At 36.8% G+C, this 24,196-nt stretch overlaps 1 protein-coding gene and 1 long non-coding RNA gene across 2 annotated transcripts in view; one reads left to right on the top strand and one right to left on the bottom strand.

The window, feature by feature from the left end:
- The first annotated feature begins 1,790 nt into the window (after nucleotides 1-1,790).
- Nucleotides 1,791-5,387, top strand: fgf19 (fibroblast growth factor 19). Its single transcript, XM_028792404.2, has 3 exons — nucleotides 1,791-2,117; nucleotides 2,471-2,574; nucleotides 3,808-5,387. The coding sequence occupies exons 1-3, from the start codon at nucleotides 1,877-1,879 to the stop codon at nucleotides 4,138-4,140; spliced, it is 678 nt and encodes a 225-aa protein (XP_028648237.1). The 5' UTR covers nucleotides 1,791-1,876; the 3' UTR covers nucleotides 4,141-5,387.
- A 116-nt stretch (nucleotides 5,388-5,503) lies between these two features.
- The window catches only part of LOC114645894 (uncharacterized), a 44,094-nt gene continuing 25,401 nt past the window's right edge, over nucleotides 5,504-24,196 (bottom strand). Inside the window, exon 3 of the long non-coding RNA XR_003715219.2 lies at nucleotides 5,504-5,585. This is a non-coding gene — a long non-coding RNA (uncharacterized LOC114645894). The remainder of the gene's footprint in view (nucleotides 5,586-24,196) is intronic.

Here is a 24,196-nt window from a genome sequence, read left to right as displayed (position 1 = left end):
GCCGCATCCCGTGAACCGCAGCGAGGACCTTGTCAGTGGAACAGCACATGAGCCACACTACGAAGTAATAACACTTTGGAAAATCTTTAACAGTAGCCGATTGTGAGAAACAGTTGCAAAGTCAGAATGGTTAAATTCTCATGGACCAATTTAGTTCACTTACCTTTAGTTTCACTGATAAATAATGATAATAATAAATAGAACCATAAACACCTCGGTAGTCACATGTATGAATTGAACGGATTGTCCAACCACCACCGGCAGCCGCGGGATCTCATCTGTTTCAGCCAATTTGCGCCAGTGTCTAATCGGACTGCAAGGTTCTCCCTCCTTCTCAGGATGCTAAATATATATATATATATATATATATATATATATATATATATATATATATATATATATATATATATATATATATATATATATATATATTTAAATTTGTTTCGTTAAATATATATATTTACAAGCTCATAAACAATTAACTATAAAAAATATGTACATTAACTAAAGATTACCATTTGAGACAGAAAGGACAGCTCTTCTGATGTCATTGTAGCTAAAGGATGGACGAGTTTTAAAATGTAATGGATTCTAGGCAAGATAAACTTTAATTGGATTACTACTAATATGAAGTTCATAAAATGAGAATGTGATGTCAGTAAAAAAGCTGCACGAGAGTAAAAAGGACATTCAAATTTTGACCATTCGTATTTCAAGCTAATTTCTTCTTGCATCGTTTAATTTCCTGAATTTATTTTATTGTATTAGACTATCATAAAACAGACAAAACTAAAGTTCCTCTAAAATAACAGTGTCGAGTTACAACGACCTTTGGACATTTGTAAGCTATTATATACCAAAAAATAAAACAAATAAAATATATTCCGCGATTGAATCGCTGCTAATATGAAGTTCATGCAATCAGAATATAATGTCAATTAAAACACTGCACAAGAGTAACGAAGGGATTCAGAATTAAACCGTTTGTATTTCAAGTTAACTTCTCCTTGCATGTTTACGTTCTTGTAATGTATAAAAAAGAAATGTATTCGACTATTATAACACTGACAGAACTCAATCATGTGTAGTATCGAGTTACAACGATCTTTGTCATTTGTAAGCTGTCATATATACCGAAAAAGCTAACAAATAAACGAACAAATAAATAAATTCTGCAGCGTTGTTGCTCATTTTTTAATTTATAAAAAGAAAATTGCAAATAAAAATCTTGCAGTATTGCAGTTGTCAAATGTTAATTTGTATTTGTTCTTTGATATTAAATCATATTATAACAATTAAGGTAATACAATAATACTGTCTTATCACTTCGCAACACCATACATTTAATAAAAATTAGGATGTTTTCCAACCCCTAAAATCCTGTCTTTTTCATGATATTCTTCTAGTAGATTTTTCGTTATAATTGAATATGGTTTATTTATTTATTTTTATATGTGTAACATTATAAACTTAAAATATTTCGGACCATCTAAAGAAAACTACTTGGGAAAAATAATCTAATTCATAAATTTCTTAGAATGAACAGGTTTAGTTTTTCAAAAAATAAATGACGAGATCATATTTCAAAGACAAATGAAAAGCTGTTTCCCACGGCTCTGCCTAAATGACAGGGGGAAATGTTCCTTTAGAAGTAAATAATATTCTGTTGAAGGAAAGACATCCTCTGAAGTCGCCAATGCGTGTTTTTCAGCTTCTATAGCTAACTGCACTGGGAGCGTGCTTATCGATTGGCCTGATAAGGTAAGGGTTACATTTAAAAGGCAGTTCTCTTCAGTCCGCCTCGGGGTCTGCTCACTGAAGCGCACAGAGTGTGGCTACCTCTGGAGAGCGCTTCTGCTTAGCTGGCATTTTATAGATGAAGGATCGTGCGGAGTCGCAGAATATGTGGCTCGCCTTCTGCTTGTTCACACTTTGGTTTTCCGTGGCCGGACACTGTCTACCTTTACGGGACTCCGGTCCGTTGATTAGCAACGGGTGGGACAAACCTGTCCGGTTTAGACACCTATACGCAGCGAACAGACAGGGGCTCGCCAGTTACCATTTGCAGATAAATGAAGATGGAAGGGTGGAAGGCGCTCCGCATCAAACTTCCTTCAGTAAGTATGTAAGGCTCATCTCCGTTAAAATGTGTTCCTCCTTCCATCTTTCGTAGGGGGGTATTTGACAGAATATTACGGTACAAACCGAACTAGTGTTTTACTGCCTTCACTTATATCCAGTCGTGTCAGTTCCCACGATTATTTGCACATTAAGCACTAATGAAGGGAAGATTGTTGTGTTTCAGTGTCCTGTACATTAAAATCATTTCACAAGAAAGAACAGGTAAAAACTGGCCTGTGAAATAATGTTTTTATGTCGGGAATGAATTAGTGTCATTTGTATTTTCTTGTAACCTTTAACCTAAAAAAAAAAGCAGGTTCTTTGTGAGTCTGTTTACTTTCTGTTTTAGGTCTCTTGGAAATCAGACCTGTTTCCACTGGATGTGTAGCATTCAGAGGAGTTAAAAGTTCACATTATCTCTGTATGAATAAGGATGGGAAACTGCGAGGACTGGTGAGATGAATTTAATCTTTTATCTGCTCACTTTCACGCTGCTGTCTCCAGATACTGTGCGCTTAGGCGGTACAACTGTTTTTTTGTTTTGTTGTTTTTTTTTTCTTCCACTAAGCATGTCAACCAGTCGTCATCACTTCCAAAATTAACTGAATGTTTTTTCTTAATATCAAGAGCACAATGCTTTATTGTAATCAGACAGCCGTGACTTTGTTAGAATGTACGTGCCGACAAGCTCCTCTATTCCCTTAACCCAGGGTTCATTCACCGGCTTTACATGAGCCAAAACAGACATAGTTTGGACAGCCCTTTGATTCAAACAGCTGTCTTGTGAACCCCTTAGGTATGTGTGTGTATGTATATATATATATATATATATATATATATATATATATTTGTGTGTGTGTGTGTGTGTGTGTGAGTGTGTGTATGTATGTATATTTATTCATATATATCTGTGTGTATGTGTGTGGGTGTATGTATGTATATATATATGTGTATATATGTATATATATATATATATATATATGTGTGAGTGTGTGTATGTATGTATATATATATCTGTGTGTGGGTGTGTGTATCACACACGCACACACACACACACACACACACACACACAGATAGATAGATAGATAGATAGATAGATAGATAGATAGATAGATAGATAGATAGATAGATAGATAGATAGATAGATAGATAATAGAAATTAAAAGCGTTATCGAGCGCGTTGACTATTACGAATAGCGCCTTCTTTGTTTTCCTTGCTGGAACCTTATACTGCTCCACGATTAATGAAGAGTTATCTAAACACGTTCAGTTTTTCAAAATGCATTTGCCCGAACGAGAATTTTTTAAACACTGCATCAGATTTACCAGTTTCAAAAATCCTAATGGATATTTTGTAAAAGAAAAGAAGAATCCCAATGGATTTTCTTGTCAATGGTATGGTAGAAGGACAAATGTGGTTTGCTGCAAGACGTGCCGAAAAATTCTATGGTCAAGAGTTTCAGACTGCAGTAATTCGATGTTATGTCTTTCTCATATTTTCAGTTGTGGGTCTATCGGTTCTCTGGCAACGAAACCCTAAAAGCTCTGCTTGTTGTTTTTAGGTATAATTCAGTAACGAGTTTTATGCTAAATCTGTAATGTCCCAGGAATTTTGAATACTGTTGTAAAAGTTTATCAAGTGCACTGTATATTGAAAACGTATCCCCTGTATTTGCTTTTACACAGCAAACCTATAAGGAGGATGACTGCTCTTTCATCGAGCACATTTTGCCAAATGGATACAGCCTATATACATCTGAGAAGCACAAGGCAGTTGTGAGCCTCAGTGGAACTAAACAACGGTTTTATTCCCAAGGGAAGAACATTCCCCCTTTATCCCAGTTCTTACCTATGGTCAGCACTATCTCCGATATTGATCTTGAAGCTGGAGACCAGTCCTCCGTAGCAGAATCAAGATTTCCATCTTATCCAGAAACTGACAGTATGGATCCTTTTGCAGACAGCTCTAGAATTTATATTCCGAGCCCCAGCTTCCACAAGAGATCACTTAGCAGTTAAAGAACTTTCTTCAAAGGTGATGCCATTGTGTTTTCTATGTTTACAACAACAGCTTAATTGATTGCATCCCACCATCTGAATAATAAGGGAATTAATACAAGCTTTCTCAGTCATGTGGGTGAGAAAAACAAACAAAAAAATCTTTTTTTTTTCCACCGTCTTGTCCATTCAGAGTGGATACTTGAAAATGCTGATTGTAATTTTTGTTTAGCTGTAGCACTTGTTTATCAAAGAAATATTTATAAATAATTTATTTAATTTAAACATATATTTTTATACAAAATATTTATTTTTACATTTTTTGACATGTTACGGATTATTTACTGAAGTATGACTTGTAAATGTTTTCTATTAATCACTGTATTCATGTTGAGTGCTTTTTTTATCTAATTAAATGTTAGTTTTCAGTTCCATGAATCACAAATAAACAAGTCTGAATTAAAAATGTGTTTATTCAAAATTAGATGTTGCATGTGCTAAAGTACTTATCCACTCTTGAGTCTCTTAATTTTTGTGAAAAGTGCAAATTATAATACAGTATAAAGCAGTTAGACCTCTATGTCTTTGTTATAAAACTGTCTTTCTTGTCTCAATATACTCAAGATGATTACCATTAAATAAATTACCATATGCAAATGTATATTGTCACTTATAAACCTTTGATGAAAAAGAAAAAAAAAGATATAAATATTAAAGAGAACATTTACTGTTTGTAAGGTGATTCAATTTCAAGTTGGCGTTCCCGCTGCATAGAGTTTTCTTGTTCTCCTTATGTTTTTGTTCACTTCCCCTCCATAAGCCTGAATTTGTCGATAGCTCTATAACAGTGTAGTTGTTCTCCATTTTTTGAGAATTAGTTACAGTTACAGTGAACATAATGTATTTAATCTGAGCAGTTATGGTGAAAGAGTTGACATTTTAAAAATAACTTTATAAAAACAGTATTTTATTAAATAAATTAAAATAAATTAGACACAAAAGCAAAAATTCACTGGATGCTGCATCCACAGATTTATATTTGATCTGAAATCAAATCCACATTACAACAACAACATTTATTTATATAGCACATTTTCATACAAAAAAGTAGCTCAAAGTGCTTTACATAATGAAGAAAAGAAAAATAAAAGACAAAGTAAGAAATTAAAATAAGACAACATTAGTTAACATAGAATAAGAGTAAGGTCCGATGGCCAGGGAGGACAGAAAAAACAAAAAAAAAAAAACTCCAGACGGCTGGAGGAAAAAATAAAATCTGCAGGGGTTCCAGGCCATGAGACCACCCAGTCCCCTCTGGGCATTCTACCTAACAAAAATGAAATAGTCCTCTTTGTATTTAAGGTTCTCACGGAAGGACTTGATGATGATGGTCATGCAGACTTCTGGCTTTTAATCCATCAATGTTGGAACATCATGGTGCTTTGAGTAGATGGTGGTGGTGCAAACTGCCACCACAAAGAAACCAGAAAAAGAAACAGAACAGAGAATAGGGGTTAGTATGGATTTTAGAGCCACCATGAATAGTTATTATAATGAATTGGATATACAGAGTATCAGGATTAAAGTAAAGTGAAGTTATGAGAAGGCCATGTTAAATTGATGTGTTTTCAGCAGTTTTTTAAAGTGCTCCACTGTATTAGCCTGGCGAATTCCTATTGGCAGGCTATTCCAGATTTTAGGTGCATAACAGCAGAAGGCCGCCTCACCATTTCTTTTAAGTTTTGCTCTTGGAATTCTAAGGAGACACTCATTTGAAGATCTAAGGTTACGATTTGGAATATACGGTGTCAGACATTCCGATATATAAGATGGAGCGAGATTATTTAAGGCTTTATAAACCATAAGCAGAATTTTAAAGTCAATCCTGAATGACACAGGTAACCAGTGTAGTGACATCAAAACTGGAGAAATGTGCTCGGATTTTCTTTTCCTAGTTAGGATTCTAGCAGCTGCATTCTGCACTAGTTGCAAACGATTGATGTCTTTTTTGGGTAGTCCTGAGAGGACTGCGTTACAGTAATCTAGTCGACTGAAAACAAACACATGAACTAATTTCTCAGCATCTTTCAATGATATAAGAGGTCTAACTTTTGCTATGTTTCTTAAGTGAAAAAATGCTGTCCTAGTGATATGATTAATATGTGATTTAAAATTCAGGTTACAGTCAACAGTTACCCCTAAGCTTTTTACCTCCGTCTTGACTTTTAATCCTAATGCATCCAGTTTGTTTCTAATAGCCTCATTGTATCCATTATTGCCAATCGCTAAAATTTCAGTTTTCTCTTTATTTAGCTTTAGAAAATTACTATTCATCCATTCAGAAATACAAGTAAGATTAGCAACGCTCATGTAGAGAATGCGGAGAACAAAAAGCTTGACATGCATTGGTCTCATGCATACTTTGTGTGTTCAAACATCAAAAACAGGATAACAAAGGTCCATTGTTGGTGTTAATAAACATCAATGAATTCCACTACATTACCTTTTCTATGTGCAAATTAAGAAGAACATTCGTTTGAAGTACAACTATGATTTGCTCTTTTCTAAGTTAGCCAGATATTTAAGATAACTTGACTTAGTTTGTAATTTGGCACCTACACTAATGTGAAAATCTTAGCATCAACTACTATTAACAAAAAACTGTATACTAAAGAATTTCCATATACATTTTTACCTTACTTTTTGGTTATCTGTGCTGTTAGCTATCAGTGATGAATGACAACCAAATGACCTATAACCCTGGCTGTTTTCTAACCTCAAGAATGACAAGGAATTTTATACATTATCATCTTCACCTTTTCAGAAAGAATGTGCAGCGTGAGAATGTGAGAGTTGCATAGAATCAGCCAAGCTCATCTTTTAATCCTTTTACCAAAAGTGTTGTCTTCCATGACAAACAGACAAGTTATTTCACATGAATTTTACACTGCTTCATGAGAAACAGTCTGCAGTTTTTAACTTTTCTCACATGTATTCATCATGTATCTTATTTACCGCTTAAAAGGTGAAAACACAAACAAAAAGAGAAATCTCTGCAAAAGTAATGTTTCATTCCAAGAAGTCAAAAAAGTTCAACATTTTCTTACATGCACAATATTATATGGCTTCAGAAATGTTACTGAATTAATGCATTAATAAATGCTGGGTAATAAATATTTAATTATATAAAATTCCTAAAGACAGCTATAAATATAAGACCTTTAAAACTTGTGTTTCATCCAGCTAGCTAAAATAAAAGTAACTGAACATATTTAGTATGTTAGTGTTTGCAGAGTATTATTATAAGCAGTTTCCTGTTTAGTTTTGTTTTTTTTTTTTCAGAAAAGTTAAATATCTATATGTTTTTGTTTTGAAAGACAAATAAATGTTTGTATTATTATTTTACATATTATTGACAGTATTTAATTTTGTTCAAAATATTTATTTAGACAATGCTTGTGTCATGCTGAAATTTTAATTCATTGATGTACTGTACATAAAAATATATGTCATATATTATAAGGAGTAGCAGTTGCCATTTGCTTGACACTGTCAGTGATTTGTTAAATAAAGAGACTATAGTATAGTATAGTATAGTATAGTATAGTATAGTATAGTATAGTATAGTATAGTATAGTATAGTATACACTTCAAATGGGCTTGAAGCAAACGAAAAAAGTGATCAAGCAATAAGAGGTTTGCAAGTTTATAAATTCCTTTTCTTTTTTTTTTATATTTTATTTATTAATTTTTATTGTAATCATTCCATACAAATAGATCAATCTATAACCTAACAAAATTGAAGACATATCAAACCCCACCCCTGAAATTCCTTTTCTAAACTGAAGTATCACTGAACAATGTGCTGTACATGTGAATACATATGTAAGTCCATTTAGATAGATAGATAGATAGATAGATAGATAGATAGATAGATAGATAGATAGATAGATAGATAGATAGATAGATAGATAGATAGATAGATAGATAGACAGACAGACAGACAAATAGATAGATAGATAGATAGATAGATAGATAGATAGATAGATAGATAGATAGATAGATAGATAGATAGATAGATAGATAGATAGATAGATAGATAGATAGATAGATAGATAGATAGATAGATAGATAGATACTTTAGAGCTTTTCTTTTTCTAATTGTTTATACTCTAGGCTTCGAGAATGATGGCAATACCTTCAGTAATGCAGCTCCTTGTTTATTGCATTACCCACAGACCAAAACAACCAGATAAATAACAGGCACACGTGCAGCAGCTTAACACGAGATGACCCATCATAACTCACATACGGAGCACTTCATAATAAAAATACTTTACATTACATTCTCCTCTTCCTTTTTCTTTTTCTTCTCCTACTATTGATGTACTGTCAGATAGCTGATCTCTTTTACTCATTATGTGTCATGATTTTACATTTACTACACGACTGATCAAAGTGTGCTAGCTTAGCATTACAAATGTATTGTTAATTAAGAGATCCAATAAATAATCCATTAACTGTAACCAACTACATCATTTTAAATGTTGTTTTCAGCTTCAATGTTTTGTATTCTTTCTTCATGAGTTTTTGTTGCTTTCAGTGTCCAGTTACCTTTTCGCCATTATGTATCCTCAATTAAAAAATCATGGTGGCACTGGGTTTTTTTTTGGCAATCACTGGTAAGTTCAAATGATCGCACAATGTCAACCAACTACACATTTCTTGAAAAAAAAATAGCTCTGCACACAACTGTTAGTTTGACTAACACAAATTTTACTACTGTGATTTTAATATACTGTAAACTGTCCATCTTGGAAGCGGTTTTACAGTTATTGTTTTCAGTTACATTATAAAAAACATTATTGCACATCTTATTGTCTTCTTTAAACTTATCAGATATTCTTTATTGATACTTGGAGTCTGTCATGTCTATAGATTATTCACTTGCCTGACTTGGAAGCTTCACGTCCTTGCATTCTGTTGTGGCACATAAAACACAGGACTTCAGACAGACAAGCCTCTCTTCTGTTTTCAAGGTCCAACACACCTGTGTTCTTCATTCCTGTTGCTGCATTATATGCATTGCCTTTCAGAGTGAGTGATCATTGGTTGTCAGCTCTCTCATACATGCCTACCACTGGGCCTTAAGACAAAATCAAATTGGAGCAAATTGCAGACGTGATGGACTGAGACACTGGGTATGTCAGATTATACAACTGTTGATCATGGGAGCGCACTGAGACTCCTTCTGACTCATCAAGATTATGTAAAGGAAGTGTGAGACTGAAAATCACTGGAAACATCAACCTCAGGTGAAATTAATATCTTTTTGGATTTCATTGGGTGGAGTATTTGGACATTAACTTTCTACGGCTTTGACAAGTGGCTCCAGGATCTGTGGACTTCTAGTCTTCACTTAAATGAAAGAAAAGCAACGTCTGGGGCACTGCAAGTTCCTCTTATGTTTCCCCCAGGTATACCTCTGTGGAATCTGTGCTGTACCTTGGGAGCAGACACAGTTCTTGGTAAATGATGCCAAAGAAAATTAGCAGTTTACTATATAAATGAGGTAAATTAATATAAATTTGACCTAGCATTTTAGACCTGAGTATATTATATTTAGAAAATATGTAAACACAAGTATACTACAATATAAATTTAACAGTGCAGCCTAATTATAAATATGTTAATTGCTTAATGGTGGCTTCATTTTACAAACAGAATATCTTCTGTCTATCCATTTTTCAAACCCACTTATCCTGAGCAAGGTTGTGGGGAACCTGGAGCCCATCCCAGCAAGCATCAGTTTTAAAAAGCAAAGTAAACTAATAATGTGTTAATTTAAAGATCTTTACAATTATAAAAATATAAATTATCAAAATTCAAAATGGATTTTTTCATTAATCCATATTCAAATTATTCATTAATTCAAATTCAGAAAAAAATTTCTTTCAAACCTATTGTTTACCTAGTGGATGCTTCACAGTCCAGTAATAAGACTACTAGGAATTATATGAATCATTAAGACAAGTAAAGAGAATATTATAAACACAGAAAATACAGCATAGTAGTATATATATAAAAATATCCATCCATCCATCCATTTTCCAACCCGCTGAATCCGAACACAGGGTCACGGGGGTCTGCTGGAGCCAATCCCAGCCAACACAGGGCACAAGGCAGGGAACCAATCCAGGGCAGGGTGCCAACCCACCGCAGGACACACACAAACTCACCCACACACCAAGCACACACTAGGGTCAATTTAGAATCGCCAATCCACCTAACCAGCATGTCTTTGGACTGTGGGAGGAAACCGGAGCGCCCGGAGGAAACCCACGCAGACACGGGGAGAACATGCAAACTCCACGCAGGGAGGACCTGGGAAGTGAACCCAGGTCCCCAGATCTCCCAACTGCGAGGCAGCAGCGCTACCCACTGCGCCACCATGCTGCCTACATAAAAATATACACCATGCAAATGACTGCTATGTTGTATCATAGGGCTTTTTATACTTTCATGAATTTCACATTACTACTACTACTACTACTACTAAAAATAGTACTAATAATAATAGTTAAAAGTATAGTAATATAAAACAGTCATAATTTACATGGTATTAAATCTGTAATTCAAGAAATGCAAAAGGTTGTAAAGTGTATGCTGACTAGTCAGCGATTAGATGGAAATCCAGCCTTGGAGTTTTTTTATCCTTTGTGCAGCTAAATATAGTCAGGATTCATAACTAGCACAGAAACAATTCTTCTAATGCACTGTGATTTGCAAAATAAATGAAGAAATGGAAAGAAAAATGTAAGTATATATCCAAAGTCTATATCAAACCTATGTCAACATAAACATAAAAATTTGTACTAGAACAAAAGTAAAACTACAAAGAAAATTTGCACCTGAACATATATATATATATATATATATATATATGTTTATATATATACTAGGAGGCTTTGCTCCCACTTGCTTCGTGAGCCCACCCCCTCCTCTTCACCCCGGGGCGTGCCACGCACCAGCCACTTTGTGTCTCTGCCGCTCGCGTTGTGAAAGGGGTGGCTGAACGCATGATTTGGAGATGCGGATGGATGACCTGCTTGCTTACTGCTCCTCCTGCCGTGCTGCGCGCCGATCATTTCAAAGCCTGTACAGCAGTTGTCCTCACTTTGCTCGCTTACTGCCCTACCCCCCACCTCATACGGGGTGCGCTTAGCGCCTGCCACTTCGCATCTCTGCCGCAAGCATTGTGAAGGGGGGGGGTTGAACGCAAGCTAAGGAGATGCGGCCGGATCAGCTGCTGTCTTTCTGCTGCTGAGCTGCGTGTTCTGCTTGTCGCGCTGCACATCGATTACTTAAAACCCTGCACAGCAGCTGTCCTTTGGTCTCACTGCTTTGTCTTGTGGGACGTTAAAGTGTCTCTTGCAGGAAGTTAAAGTGTCTCTTGCGGGACTTCCGGGCTGATTATTACTTTCCTTATTTTCTGAATTTGCACATAGATTATTATTGTTCTCTTGTGCATCCTTTTTTGCCTTCTTTTCTCTCCAACGCTTTCGTGTCTCTTTTTGACGTGCTGCTCTTTCTTCTTTGCTTAGTCGTTCACGTGCCATCTAGAACGTATAACATTTTAAGAGCTGGGAGCAGATGAAGTGTGTCTGCCAAAAGCATGCCAACAACTGCGAGGTTAAATGTCCGTGAACTTGTTTTTAAATTATTTGTAAGTAGGGCATGACATGGAAAAGTCACTGTCTCACGGGTCTTACATCCTGAGGTTTTAATGTCTAGTGTCACGTGATGTCAAAGTGTCTCTCCTAGATGATCATGTCTTGACCCAATATTTTTTTGTATAATAGATAGATATAAAATCCAGCATGTGTCTTTCTGTCTGTCTGTATGTCTATCTGCTTTTCACGAGAGAACTACTTAACGAATTTAAATCACTTTTTTTTCTATAATTTGCTTGAACATTCCGGTTAATTTTGTGACTTCTCTCATCGCGCTTAGTATCATAGTTTGCTTGCAAGAGCGATACACTTGCGCTAATCCAAGACAGAGGTTGTGGGCCGAGGGGAGGGGGAAGCGTGACGTCAGGCGTGGGGAGCCGGGCAGGGTTCCCCTCACTGTCCTGTTTCACTACACTACGTAGGCACAGCCACGGGGAATGCCCTGTGTTGGCTGGGATTGGCTCCAGCAGACCCCTGTGACCCTGTAGTTAGGATATAGCAGGTTGGATAATGGATGGATGGATACAGCATATATATATATATATATATATATATATATATATATATATATATATATATATATATATATATATACAGACATTGTAAAGAGTGTCACTGTGAAGCTGAATAGGTGCATCCCCGGATTTTGAAGGCGACCCTAAATGGAGTGTCAATATGATGACAAGACCAGATCTTGCAAGAATGAGAAAATAATGTAAACCAATATATAAGGATTAATGTGAGATTGAGAGTCATATTGAATCCAAGTGTTCTTAAGTCAAGGTATGTATTTTTTGAAACAATGTTGCCTCTAAATTGTGCTGCATAATTGCAGTATACATGGCAAAGACTATCACCATCTATTGGTCCAACTGGTGCTTTGTCAGTGCCAGTGTGGGTTCTCTCTCTACTAGAAACTTCCTGAGACTTGACAACGCTGTGTGACATCCAGATGTGCCCTTGTCATTAGCAATCTCATACCAGGCATATATATATATATATATATATACTTTACATAAATGTATATAGGGATGAAGTGAGAGGGAGTGAGAGATAGAGAGAGAGAGCATTACACACATAGACAAAATATGTACCAGCACTGTATGCAGTGAAATTTGAACACTGGTACTAATGGTCAGAAGGCTATCTGAGTAATCTATGCACAAATGCTTCCTATTTACACAGCTGTTATTTAAGTGAAGGTGAAGTTTAAATCTAGGTAATATTGTACCATGCAAAACTGTTGCATAACGACTGAAGTGATACTCATTGTTTGTATAAGCTCTGAACATCTGCACAATACAAACAACTGCTACCAGAAAAATTTGCACAGGTGTTTTGCAAGTTGTTCAAAGAAATATCATCACAGGGGAGCTGAAAATAGTTGTAATGCAAGGAAAGCAGCATTTATAACTGTGACAACCAAAGCTAAACATGAAAGGTCCTTCTGAACTATTTAAGATCTATTCCTTCATGTTCTGAATGCACACAGTCAATACTGGAATTGCAATGTGCAAGTGACCATTACTTGGCTTTCACATTATGTTTCATATTATCATTTTATACCCTGGCTTGTTTTTTTTTTATTTTTTTCAGAAAATAGGTCAGCTATCCTGCTGTAAAATCTGTATATGTCTTTCCTTATAACATTTTCAGTCCAAAACATTACCATTAATAAAGAACAGCCAGGCATACAATATCCATTAAAAAGTGAATCCCAGGTAAACTCATCAGTAAAAGTTCTTCAGGACTGCTACATGAAAAGCAAGAATAGTTTAAATAAAGGGAAGTAGAATGTGAAATTTGAAAATGACAGTAGAAATAGAAAGTAACTATTACAAAAAAATAAAAATATATGTTTTGCAAGGGCTGAGGGAGGAAACTGTCAGAGATAAGTGACATTCGTCTAGGATGCAAACACAGGAAAAATAATTTTTAACACAGAGAAGCCAACAAATCATGTCATAGTCCATAGTGCAAAGTGTATTTGTCAACACAGGAACACGAAAAAGATGAATATGAAGAGATTGAGCTGTACAGGAAAAACAAAGATTAAACTAGATCATAATTTAGCACTGATGGAAGCAACTTCTATTCAGGAGATCATATTGAGTAATATATATTGCCGCCACTAAGGAGCACATCAGACCATAGACACCACTGTGAAAACACAGTCCTGGGATCAAATAAAATAGTTGTATTAATAGAAAATACCTTCAAACAGGTTTTCTCTTTCAAAATCAGCACAATTTTCATCATAATCTTTCTATCCCCTCCACTCCTTCCAGGTGGGCGTTGTTCTCTTCTTCCTCCAACTCCACCTGGGAGTATATCCATTACCAAACCATTTTCTGCTAGAAGCACTTTTGGGTCAGGCAGAGCCCCCCCTTGAACAGTTGATCTATTCCCTGAAAGCTGCATATGCTGGCCCCCATGGAACACAGTAGGGCAGCCCAGTGGATCCAGAATTCCCATGCATTTCTGTGGCTATCCAAATAAGAGCCCACCACAAGGAATACTGACACCTGACTTGAGCATGGGAGGAAGACACCTATGGTTCCTCCTTTCTTCTTGCCTCCTGATTGGGAAAGGGACTACTAACCATCTCGGGCTGAGATGCCACTCCAATGTCAGACATCACTTCTGTCATGCTCCCTGAAGTCCCATTCCGTCCAGTTCTTTCACTATTTAAGCAGCACAATGACTGTCATTCCAGAGCTAGCTTCTGAAGAGGATGGACCCTCCTGAAGAGAAGTTCTGAGAATCGTTTATTTGTGTTGAATTGAAGGTTTCTTCCTTTATGTAAAGTTTTGTGCCTGCCATTAAACAGGGTATCCGGTCTTGAACCAGAAACACTTTGAGAGTTTACTTCTCTGTTATTACAATGCTTTGAATCTGAACCTCAGTGATGACTATGATCATTCAATTTATTCTTTTACCCATTTTTCTGAACTTAGACAATACAATTCAAATTTGGAGACTATTCCTGCAACAATTTACAGGCACACTCACACTCCTCCAGATCAAACCTACTTTGAATCTTTAAATAACCTAACAAGTATTTATTTGGGATCCGGAAAAAGAAAGAGCACCTGTGAAAAAAAAAACACACAGGCATAGGGAATAATCAGGCTCAGGATCAAACCCAGTCTCCAGGAGCTCTCAGATAGCAGCACTAACTACCACAGCACTACCGACTGGACACTGTAATCCAAGATACACTTTTAATTCTTAATTTACTCTTTCCATTGTCTAATAGTTTCTGGTTGATAACCTGACAGTGAATTCCTGCATTTTATTCCTAATTCAGAACAAAAGCCCTGCCAAAACTGAGAAAAAAAATGAAGACTATGAATAGAAACAAATGATTTAAGTAATTGGAAAATATTTCTGTTATAAATGTATTTTTGTCAATTCTTGAGTGAATTATGGATTTTTTAATAGTACACAACTGGTAGCTTTATGAAGTTCTAACAACAAAAAGAGAAGTATATTCTTGAAAAGGTAGTAAATCTGTTCCAAAATTCATTGAGAGATATTCTGATGGTCTGGTCTGTGTTCTGATGGCAATGGTTAGAGTAGACCTGCTGGGTTGTGATAAGTGAAACGATTCACTTAGTGTTTCAGCTTGCAAAAAAGAATTAGTGTGCCAATCATTTTTTCTATAAACGAAAACCGAGCCCCAAATGCACTTTTTCAAGGCAGATGTATCCAATTGCTACATTTTACTCATCATAAGCCTTCACTGCCTTCTTTTATAGTCCAGACAATGCATGTAACCTTCCTTTTAACAAAGGAGCTGCAAGCAATGTGTCAGAGACTATGTCTTGGAGTTGGGTGGCTTGGTGGGCATTCTGTTACGATTCTCTAGGGTTCATCTTCATAATGTTTTTTTATCCATTATTTTGTGTTTGTCAAGTATTTGTTTAGTCCTTTTCCTTTGTCATGTTTCTACATTATGCAATTATTCTGTTAACTAACTAGAGCTGCAGTGCTGGTCTTTGTCAGGGTGGCGGTTTGGTTCCTAGAATGCAATGACCTTAATTTGCATGATGAAATAGTAATTTTAGCATTGCACGCACAAATTTAAGTCCATATGCCTTAAGAAAAGTGATTGTTCTGCATTATGATGGCCAGAAATACAAGATGGTATAGCTTTTGCTTGCACATTGTGTAACCGTTTATGATGCACCTCATATACTTAAGACATGCACATGCTAACTGACAGAATTCTACATATTTATTGAAGATTTCAGTCTTCATCTAACTGATAGGGTCCTCTGATTACCATGGATTATTTCATACACTGAGCATATGTCCCACAATCTCAGCCCTTCACAAGAAAAAATTGTGAGGTTCTCACTGTTAAACTGAATTAACAAAAATGATTTAAGGGAGTAATGGATTAGCTTCTAGTGCTCAAAGACTGCTAAATTCATAAGTCACAGGAAAGAAAAATAGCCTTTGTTCTTAAGCAGGTTTTGATTATTTATTTCATATCAACCTGTATGATGAATTTTAAGGCAGGCATATTGATACATGAATTTGTTGTACAACTATTTGACAAGCTCATCATTTCGTTCTTCTGTATTTTGGGATATGATCATTTATTCTAAAGAACACCATCCAGCAAGTTCACTTTTCTGTTTGTACATTCTTTTCTACAAGCTACTGTACTACAGTTGTTTAAGGGTTAAAAATTAACTCTGCAGGTTACAGCAACAGTAATGATGATGGCCAGCCCTGACTAATATAATCATATGGCAATGTGCTCTGTTTCATGTTTTCCTAAACTCAGATATCAATGATATCATAAAGTCAGATATCAATGTAATCTAGTGTATGATTGCATTTCTACAATGAACTGCAACCAACATGGTGGTCTGCCTTTTCGGAAGGCAGAAGAAACCATCTTCCACATGAAAGATTTTTGTTCAGAATGTTTTGAGTTTGTTTCAAGTTTATTTTTACATTTCTGACATATACTGTAGGAATCCTATTTTCACCACTTCTCTCAGTAATGTAATTAAATAAGAACAGTATTCCATTAAACAAAGCATGTCACTGGTGGTTTTGTTTATTTTATTTCATGGGTAAGAATGCATACACTGCAATCAGAATGGCAAGTCAGGCTATATGGTCAGTCGGTCAAGTGAGCTTTCTTATATTGGACGAAACCAGAAATCATTGTCAAAAAAGCAAAGAATTATTAATAGAAGTCCTGGTCATGTATATTTTTATAATTCTTTAGACTGTGAGGGCCTTTGGCTTTATCTTTATGTAAACGTGCAAAGGGTTAGTTCCTGCAGCACATTTTTCTTAAATAGCTTGACGTCTAATACAGTATGTCTTCAAATGATACATGGACAGTGAGCAAGATGAAATGGAAATGCATCCCTAGAATCAAAAAGCAATGTGAAAGCATAGTAACATCTTTAACATCCAACCAAAATTGCATACACAAAAAATAAAAGCAACTTTATATGAAATAAAATATGAGCAAATTAACTAAAAGGAATAAAGGGTAAATTTAACATGCAAAAATATTACATTATTGCACATTAATTATTGAGTTATAACGGTTGCCGTTATCATTATGCACACATGTGTTTCAGTGGTCTAGTGACAGCTATTGACATAGGTTAGCGTATCAGATGACAAGAACTGAACAAACATTTTTTTGCATACATTTACTATTAATTTAGCTTTAAAGCTGAGTAGATTTATTACATATGTTTTAACACAGGAAGAGTGGTAGCACAGAGCTGTCATTCCTGCCTCACAAAGGCTGGGTCTGCATGGAGTTTCTGTGTTCTCCCTTCATTGTTTGGTTTCAGTGAGTGTTCTTAACTGCATAATATTACCTGTTTAACAATGAATTCTGGAAATGTTTCCGTAATGCTTCTCAATTAGGAAAACATCTTTAGTTCTTCATGTGCTATGAAGTAAATAACATCCATCCCTTTTTTTCCATCTCCAATTCAAGGCCCAGGAGATTCATTGTATGAACACTGGCTGCTGTACAACCAGATCACATTGTGTCAATATATACTTTATATTTATAGTTTTTTGGTACGGAATTGAACACAGCACGCTCTTCTCTGCTTGGCTGTGCAGTTGTGGAGCATTGTACTGTCGACCATGTTTGCTTCTTGCCTTACACCCACTGCTGATGCAATAATCAGTGGCTCCATGTGTCCCTAAACTGGGAAAATTAAATGTACCCCTCAATCTATAGAGGATTATATGCACAGTATACACCTAAAATTTTTTTCAGTTCGTGTCTCTTGATTGCATTCTGCGCACATGCATAGCCACTTCCTCAATAGCTGCCTATAGACGGCTGGAGCGTGCGTGTCTACAATGTTATTACTAAATCCAGCAGGAACTATCTTTGAGAAAAAAGGCAATACTTTTGTGAATTAACAACATGAAATTATTGTAAAATAATGCCATGCTATTCCCAAAATAATCCAATTTTTTTTTTAGTTTGTGTATATAAGCTTCCATGCAAAAGTTTTGTCCAGTAGAACTTTGTGTTGTTTATTACTGACAGCTGCAGTGGGTGAAAAAGTAGGAGTTTCATTTAGTGGACAGAAAGTGGTTTGCCTTGCTATGATGTGCTCATTGCTTTCGAAGAGCTTGTGAGTACTTCCAGAGCTACGGATATCAATATGAAGCTTAATTGCCACCTCCAACAGTTAATAGAATATATGAATTGTGTGACAGTCCGGATCAGCTCAATATTCTAAGATAGCTTCCGGGAGCCACTTGGGACTGTGCAGCAGACCCAGACCGTCACAAATGGTTGCAGAGGTGAGATGAGCCAGTGGGAATGAGGAACGAAAATTGAAGAAGAAATAGGAAGCGGGATTGGTGACTGACTGTTTTTATGAACTTACGCATCCATGCCTGAAGAGGACTTTTTTAAAATTATGAACTTTTAATGCAGTGTTTATTTATTGCTGATTTCATCTATCCATCCATTTTCCAACCCGCTGAATCCGAACACAGGGTCATGGGGGTCTGCTGGAGCCAATCCCAGCCAACACAGGGCACAAGGCAGGAACCAATCCCGGGCAGAGGGCCAACCCACCGCAGGACACACACAAACACACCCACACACCAAGCACACACTAGGGCCAATTTAGAATCGCCAGTCCACCTAACCTGCATGTCTTTGGACTGTGGGAGGAAACCGGAGCGCCTGGAAGAAACCCACTCAGACACGGGGAGAACATGCAAACTCCACGCAGGGAGGACCTGGGAAGTGAACTCAGGTTCCCAGGTCTCCCAACTGCAAGGCAGCAGCGCTACCCACTGCGGCACCCAGCTGATTTCATTGTCATTTTAAAGTTTTTACTCTTTTAATGTCCTGTTTTTAGAGGAGTCTTAGGCTTTGTTTTATTGTGGGTTTATTTTGAATGCTTTTATTGTTTTAGTGTAGTGCTAGGACCACACCACAAGCCTTGGTCACCAACTGCACTGGGTTGGGGGGAGAGTGGAGCCATCCCGTGTAACTGGCAGCTTGTGGGGATGGTGTGTGTTAAGAATTCTGTATCAAAGCTTGTTTTTTTTTTAAATAATTGATTGCTGTAATTTGCAGACTCTGAACGGATGCAAGTGTATGTGTGAGCGACGCACGTTGCTCCAATGTTGATTGGGATGCAAATGTGAGTGGATCATTCAAGTTGTTCATTCACTGGTGGAGGACAGTATCTTCACTGAATCTAGGTTATAAAAACGGAGCCTGCGCGGCTGGCGGGGTGTATTCCTAGGTTTCAGATCAAAGAAATCATATCAAAAAGAAAAGAGGAAGAAGGAACAGAGGTTAAGGGTGTGAGAAAAAGGAAAGACTGAGGAGTGAGGTACATAGTGGAGGCAGATGGGCGGGAGTATGCCACAAGGAAGCAAGAGGCAGGCCTGCACTTGAATATGAGGTTGGAGCGCAATGCAGAGGAGTAGGAGCAGCTCTGTTATATGGCATCTCCCTCTTGAAGCAAAAGGACTGGCTAAGTGAGACGTAAGTGGGGTTTGGATTGGGAGTTCTATGGACACTGATGGACTGGCGGTAAGAACCCAAAGCCAGGATTAATGGAAGACTGCATCTGTTGGCGTAAATCTCATCATGCTGCAAGGTTCTGTTTGAGATAAACTGAGGAGATGCCAGATTTTAGGAATAGGCATTGGGGCTTGTGACTGTTTTAACAGAGAAATCTGCCTGGGATTTTGACCTTGTTTTAATGGAATTATTTATTGATTGTTTTTAACCTCTTTAATGGATTATTATTATTATTATTAAATAACTATTTTTGCACTGCACATTTTGGAAACTGTTTGGTTTTAATAAAAGCACTCTACCACTTTGCACCAAACCTTTTCTGACAGTGTGTGTCCTCATTTGTCCAGCTCATCCTTGTGTATGTTATCAATGGTTTCAGGTTCAAGAGGCTCCCAGAAGCAACTAGGAAACGTGGAGCAAACCAGGAACTTCACACGTGTGTCACATTTAGACTTTTTGCAAGAAATTACACATCATGTGGTATTGTACAATAAATACAGTTACCTTGTTTTTTTTTACTTAGTTTTGTGTTTTCTCTCCATTGATTACTGTTTCTTCTACCATTATGCTTTCTGTTTTGTGACATTTTCTTTTTTCAAGAAAAGTAAACTTTACAGTAAATAATTCAGTGGTAAAATCAAGTGTCTTATATATCATAACTGAAATATTATTGATATGTTTACTATATATGTAATTGAGAAATTCTTATCCTGGGGGTTTACTTTATCTTAAATGACTAAGCAATATTAAGTTCATTTGTCACTGCATGCATTTTTTTCTGAGCATATTTGACACTGTGTGCTTTTGTCATTGTGCCATGATTTTGATTACACAACTTTTGCAGAAATTCAGGTTTCAGACTTATCAAGTTCAGGTCTCCTGATGGTGAGGTTAGTGGTTGTTAGGGATGGTCGACGTCCTTACCCGGCTGGGATGCCCTTAAGATGGAAGGACAGAGGGAGACAGCACGCATGGGGCATTGTTTCCATCAGACTTTTCACCTCTGTCTTTTATGAGTCTTAGTCTTTTACAAATTATTATGGGTCTAATGCATGTTTCCAGTGCAATGTATACATGTATTTAGAGATTTTTGCAGTCAAGGAACATTTCTATCTATTCATGCTACTGAAATAAAATGTATTAATATTGGTTATTATTTAGCCCTGCCACAATACCATTTGTTTTACTTACAGGTGTTGCCATTGCATTGGTTTTATCATCAGCTGCAGAGGGGCTTGGTCTCAAACATCACTGTGTCTGGCGTCATAGAGGAGAAGCTTTAAAAACTGGCAAGACAGCTTGTTAATTATCAGTAACTGTGGATAAAAACAACTTAGTTTCCATCCATCCATCCATCCATTTTCCAACCCGCTGAATCCGAACACAGGGTCACGGGGGTCTGCTGGAGCCAATCCCAGCCAACACAGGGCACAAGGCAGGAACCAATCCTGGGCAGGGTGCCAACCGACCGCAGGACACACACAAACACACCCACACACCAAGCACACACTAGGGCCAATTTAGCATCGCCAATCCACCTAACCAGCATGTCTTTGGACTGTGGGAGGAAACCGGAGTGCCCGGAGGAAACCCACGCAGACACGGGGAGAACATGCAAACTCCACGCAGGGAGGGCCCGGGAAGCGAACCCGGGTCCCCAGGTCTCCCAACTGCGAGGCAGCAGCGCTACCCACTGCGCCACCGTGCCACCCACACAACTTAGTTTAATTTTCATTTTTAATCCTGGTTTCAAAATCTTTAGGTTTTCTTTTTGACTACGATTTTAGTTTAAGCAACACATTTAATGTCTATTTGGTTGATCTTTCATGATTCGGGGCTTAGATTCACCGCCTGGTCTGTTATAATTATTCATTTCAATTCTAAGCCTACGGGCAGAACACCTGCTCGACTATGGGTCTGGAAAACAAAGGCATGCAATATTTCACCTTACAGCTGGCAACTTCTTAAGATATTGCACCTGCACGATATTTTGCTGGACATTATATAAGATCAGCATCTCAAATTTGATTAAAATTTTTTGGGTAGTTTGCATATAATGCGAGAAGCACCTACTGCAATAATTTGCCATGACCAGTAGTTATGGTAAGTTAACCATAAAAGTACAAAAAAGTCACTTCTCTGGAAATGAATGGAAAAGCAAAGAAATTACTCGTATATAAGACTAAATTGACTAAACTAATATTACCTGCAGATTATTATTGTAAAGGACAGATATTATCAAACTGCATCTAAATGGTTTTGAATTAATTGCTTACACCAGAAATGTGCAGTTCCCCAATGTGAAATAAACGTAGGATGGGTTTAAAAAGGGAAATGCAGTAGATCTGCAGCTAAAAGATAGGCGCTGCTGGGCATGCAACAAAGACTAAACTATACTAGACAGCTTCTGCAGTGCACAAAATAGCTGACTGTGCTGCAAATAGCAAGGACAAGGCACAATTAGAGTTTAAACCATGCTCTAAGAGTCATTTAGCAGTAAAATATATGACAAAGACCTAGGCAGGGTTACCATTTATCCTTGCCTGGAGAATCGCTTTTGTTTCAGTGTATCTTCAGACTGGAATTAAAATCTTTAAGATAATTGTCACCTTTGGTATTCATGTTATACAATAAATCATTTCTTTTCCAAGACTGTAATTATTATTTCAATGAATTACAGGATTTTTTGCAATATCAACAGCTAAGATGGGAAATTTCGCATTGACAGTGGTTTTATATTAGTATTTGTCATTCATTATTAATAATTATTTTTCTTTTGGTAATTATTAAGTACAACTCAATTGAGTATACTTTCCAAAATTTTTAAGAGAACTGAACTCCTCTGCCACTAATACACTTCAATCTGTGCTACTTTTTTATTTATGAAAACTATTGAGCCAACACAAGCCTATTTAGGTTACATTTTTAACTACATGACATTGTAATGTACTGTCGAAAAACATATTTATTGCAGTCTACTAACACATTGTGGTCACCACCGGGCACTGCAGCTTCCCAAACTCCCAACACAATAGGGTCAGATACAAGTTCTAATGAAAAGAGGTTTTATTGTGTGAAACTCTTAGATATGTAATCATTTACCACAGCACAATCTCCATTCTAATAAGCAGCATCTCTCTTTCTATCTCTCCTCTGCTCCTCTCAGAAAGCTTCATCCTCCTCCTCCTAACTCTGGCTCCTAGATTGAAGCGGGGTTGTTTCTTTAATCCTGCTCACAGGAGTATTTCTGGGGATATGAAACTGGGGATCAGAAGCAGTTCCAGGTAAGGTTGAAGTCCCAAAGAGTAGGGATTCTCAATCCCTGCAGCTAACCCCGGCGGACCCCATGGAACCCAACATGGCTGCCCCACTGAGACTACAATACCCAGCTCATCCTGTGGGTATCTATATGGGATTCCTAGCCTGGGTAGGCTGAAATCCAGTGTCTTGTGAAAGGAACCAGCACAAACAAACTGTTTTCCCCTGTCCTTCGATTATAATGGCCTCCCGGTTAGGTAAGGATCTGTGTTCGGTCCCAACTGGGATGTCCACCCATGCAGGATGTCCCTCACAACATGTAACTGAATTAAAAAAATTGTGAAAACTGGAAACTTGGATGAAGTAACTAAAACGTACAATGCTCCAAATTTTATATCAGTTAACCTTGTCTTCAATTGCACCTAATTGTTTCACCATGTATAGATTTTTTAACTTGTTACATATTATTATCTTCCTGGATGAGTATGTTCATGGATAAAGTCTCTGGTAACAATCTTGTTTCCAGATAGAACAGGCCAGTCAATGTCTAGAACACTAATCCATTGCTGTAAGTCCATTTTTGATCACTGAGGGATGAAGACTGACTGATGTTCATTTACTAGTTAAAAGCTTTATGATGTAATAGAAAAGCCATTCATGTTCATCATGAACAGATACACTTTCATGATAATACAGCAAAAGTAAAAGAAAGAAAGAAGATAAAATCTACATGAAGACAGATGATATGTCCTTGAAGCTAGGACACTACGATGAAGAGAAAAGTGCATTTGATCTTCACTATTGACTCACTCTGCAGCCTTGAGCAAGTCATTTATGTTAGATATTATAAAAATGTAGAGATATCAAAGGAGTTTCAGTAGACCTGTAAAGTGCCCTGGAATCATGATAACGTTTAAAAGGTACAATACAAAATAAAGTTTGCATGATTACATTTCTTCTTATAACTTTTTCCTAACATGGTTACCATTCTTTCTGTATACATTAAATGCTTTACTGTATTTAT

Source organism: Erpetoichthys calabaricus, chromosome 2 (assembly GCF_900747795.2).
Source record: "Erpetoichthys calabaricus chromosome 2, fErpCal1.3, whole genome shotgun sequence".
Lineage (NCBI taxonomy): Eukaryota > Metazoa > Chordata > Cladistia > Polypteriformes > Polypteridae > Erpetoichthys > Erpetoichthys calabaricus.
This window is presented reverse-complemented; position numbering and strand designations above follow the sequence as displayed.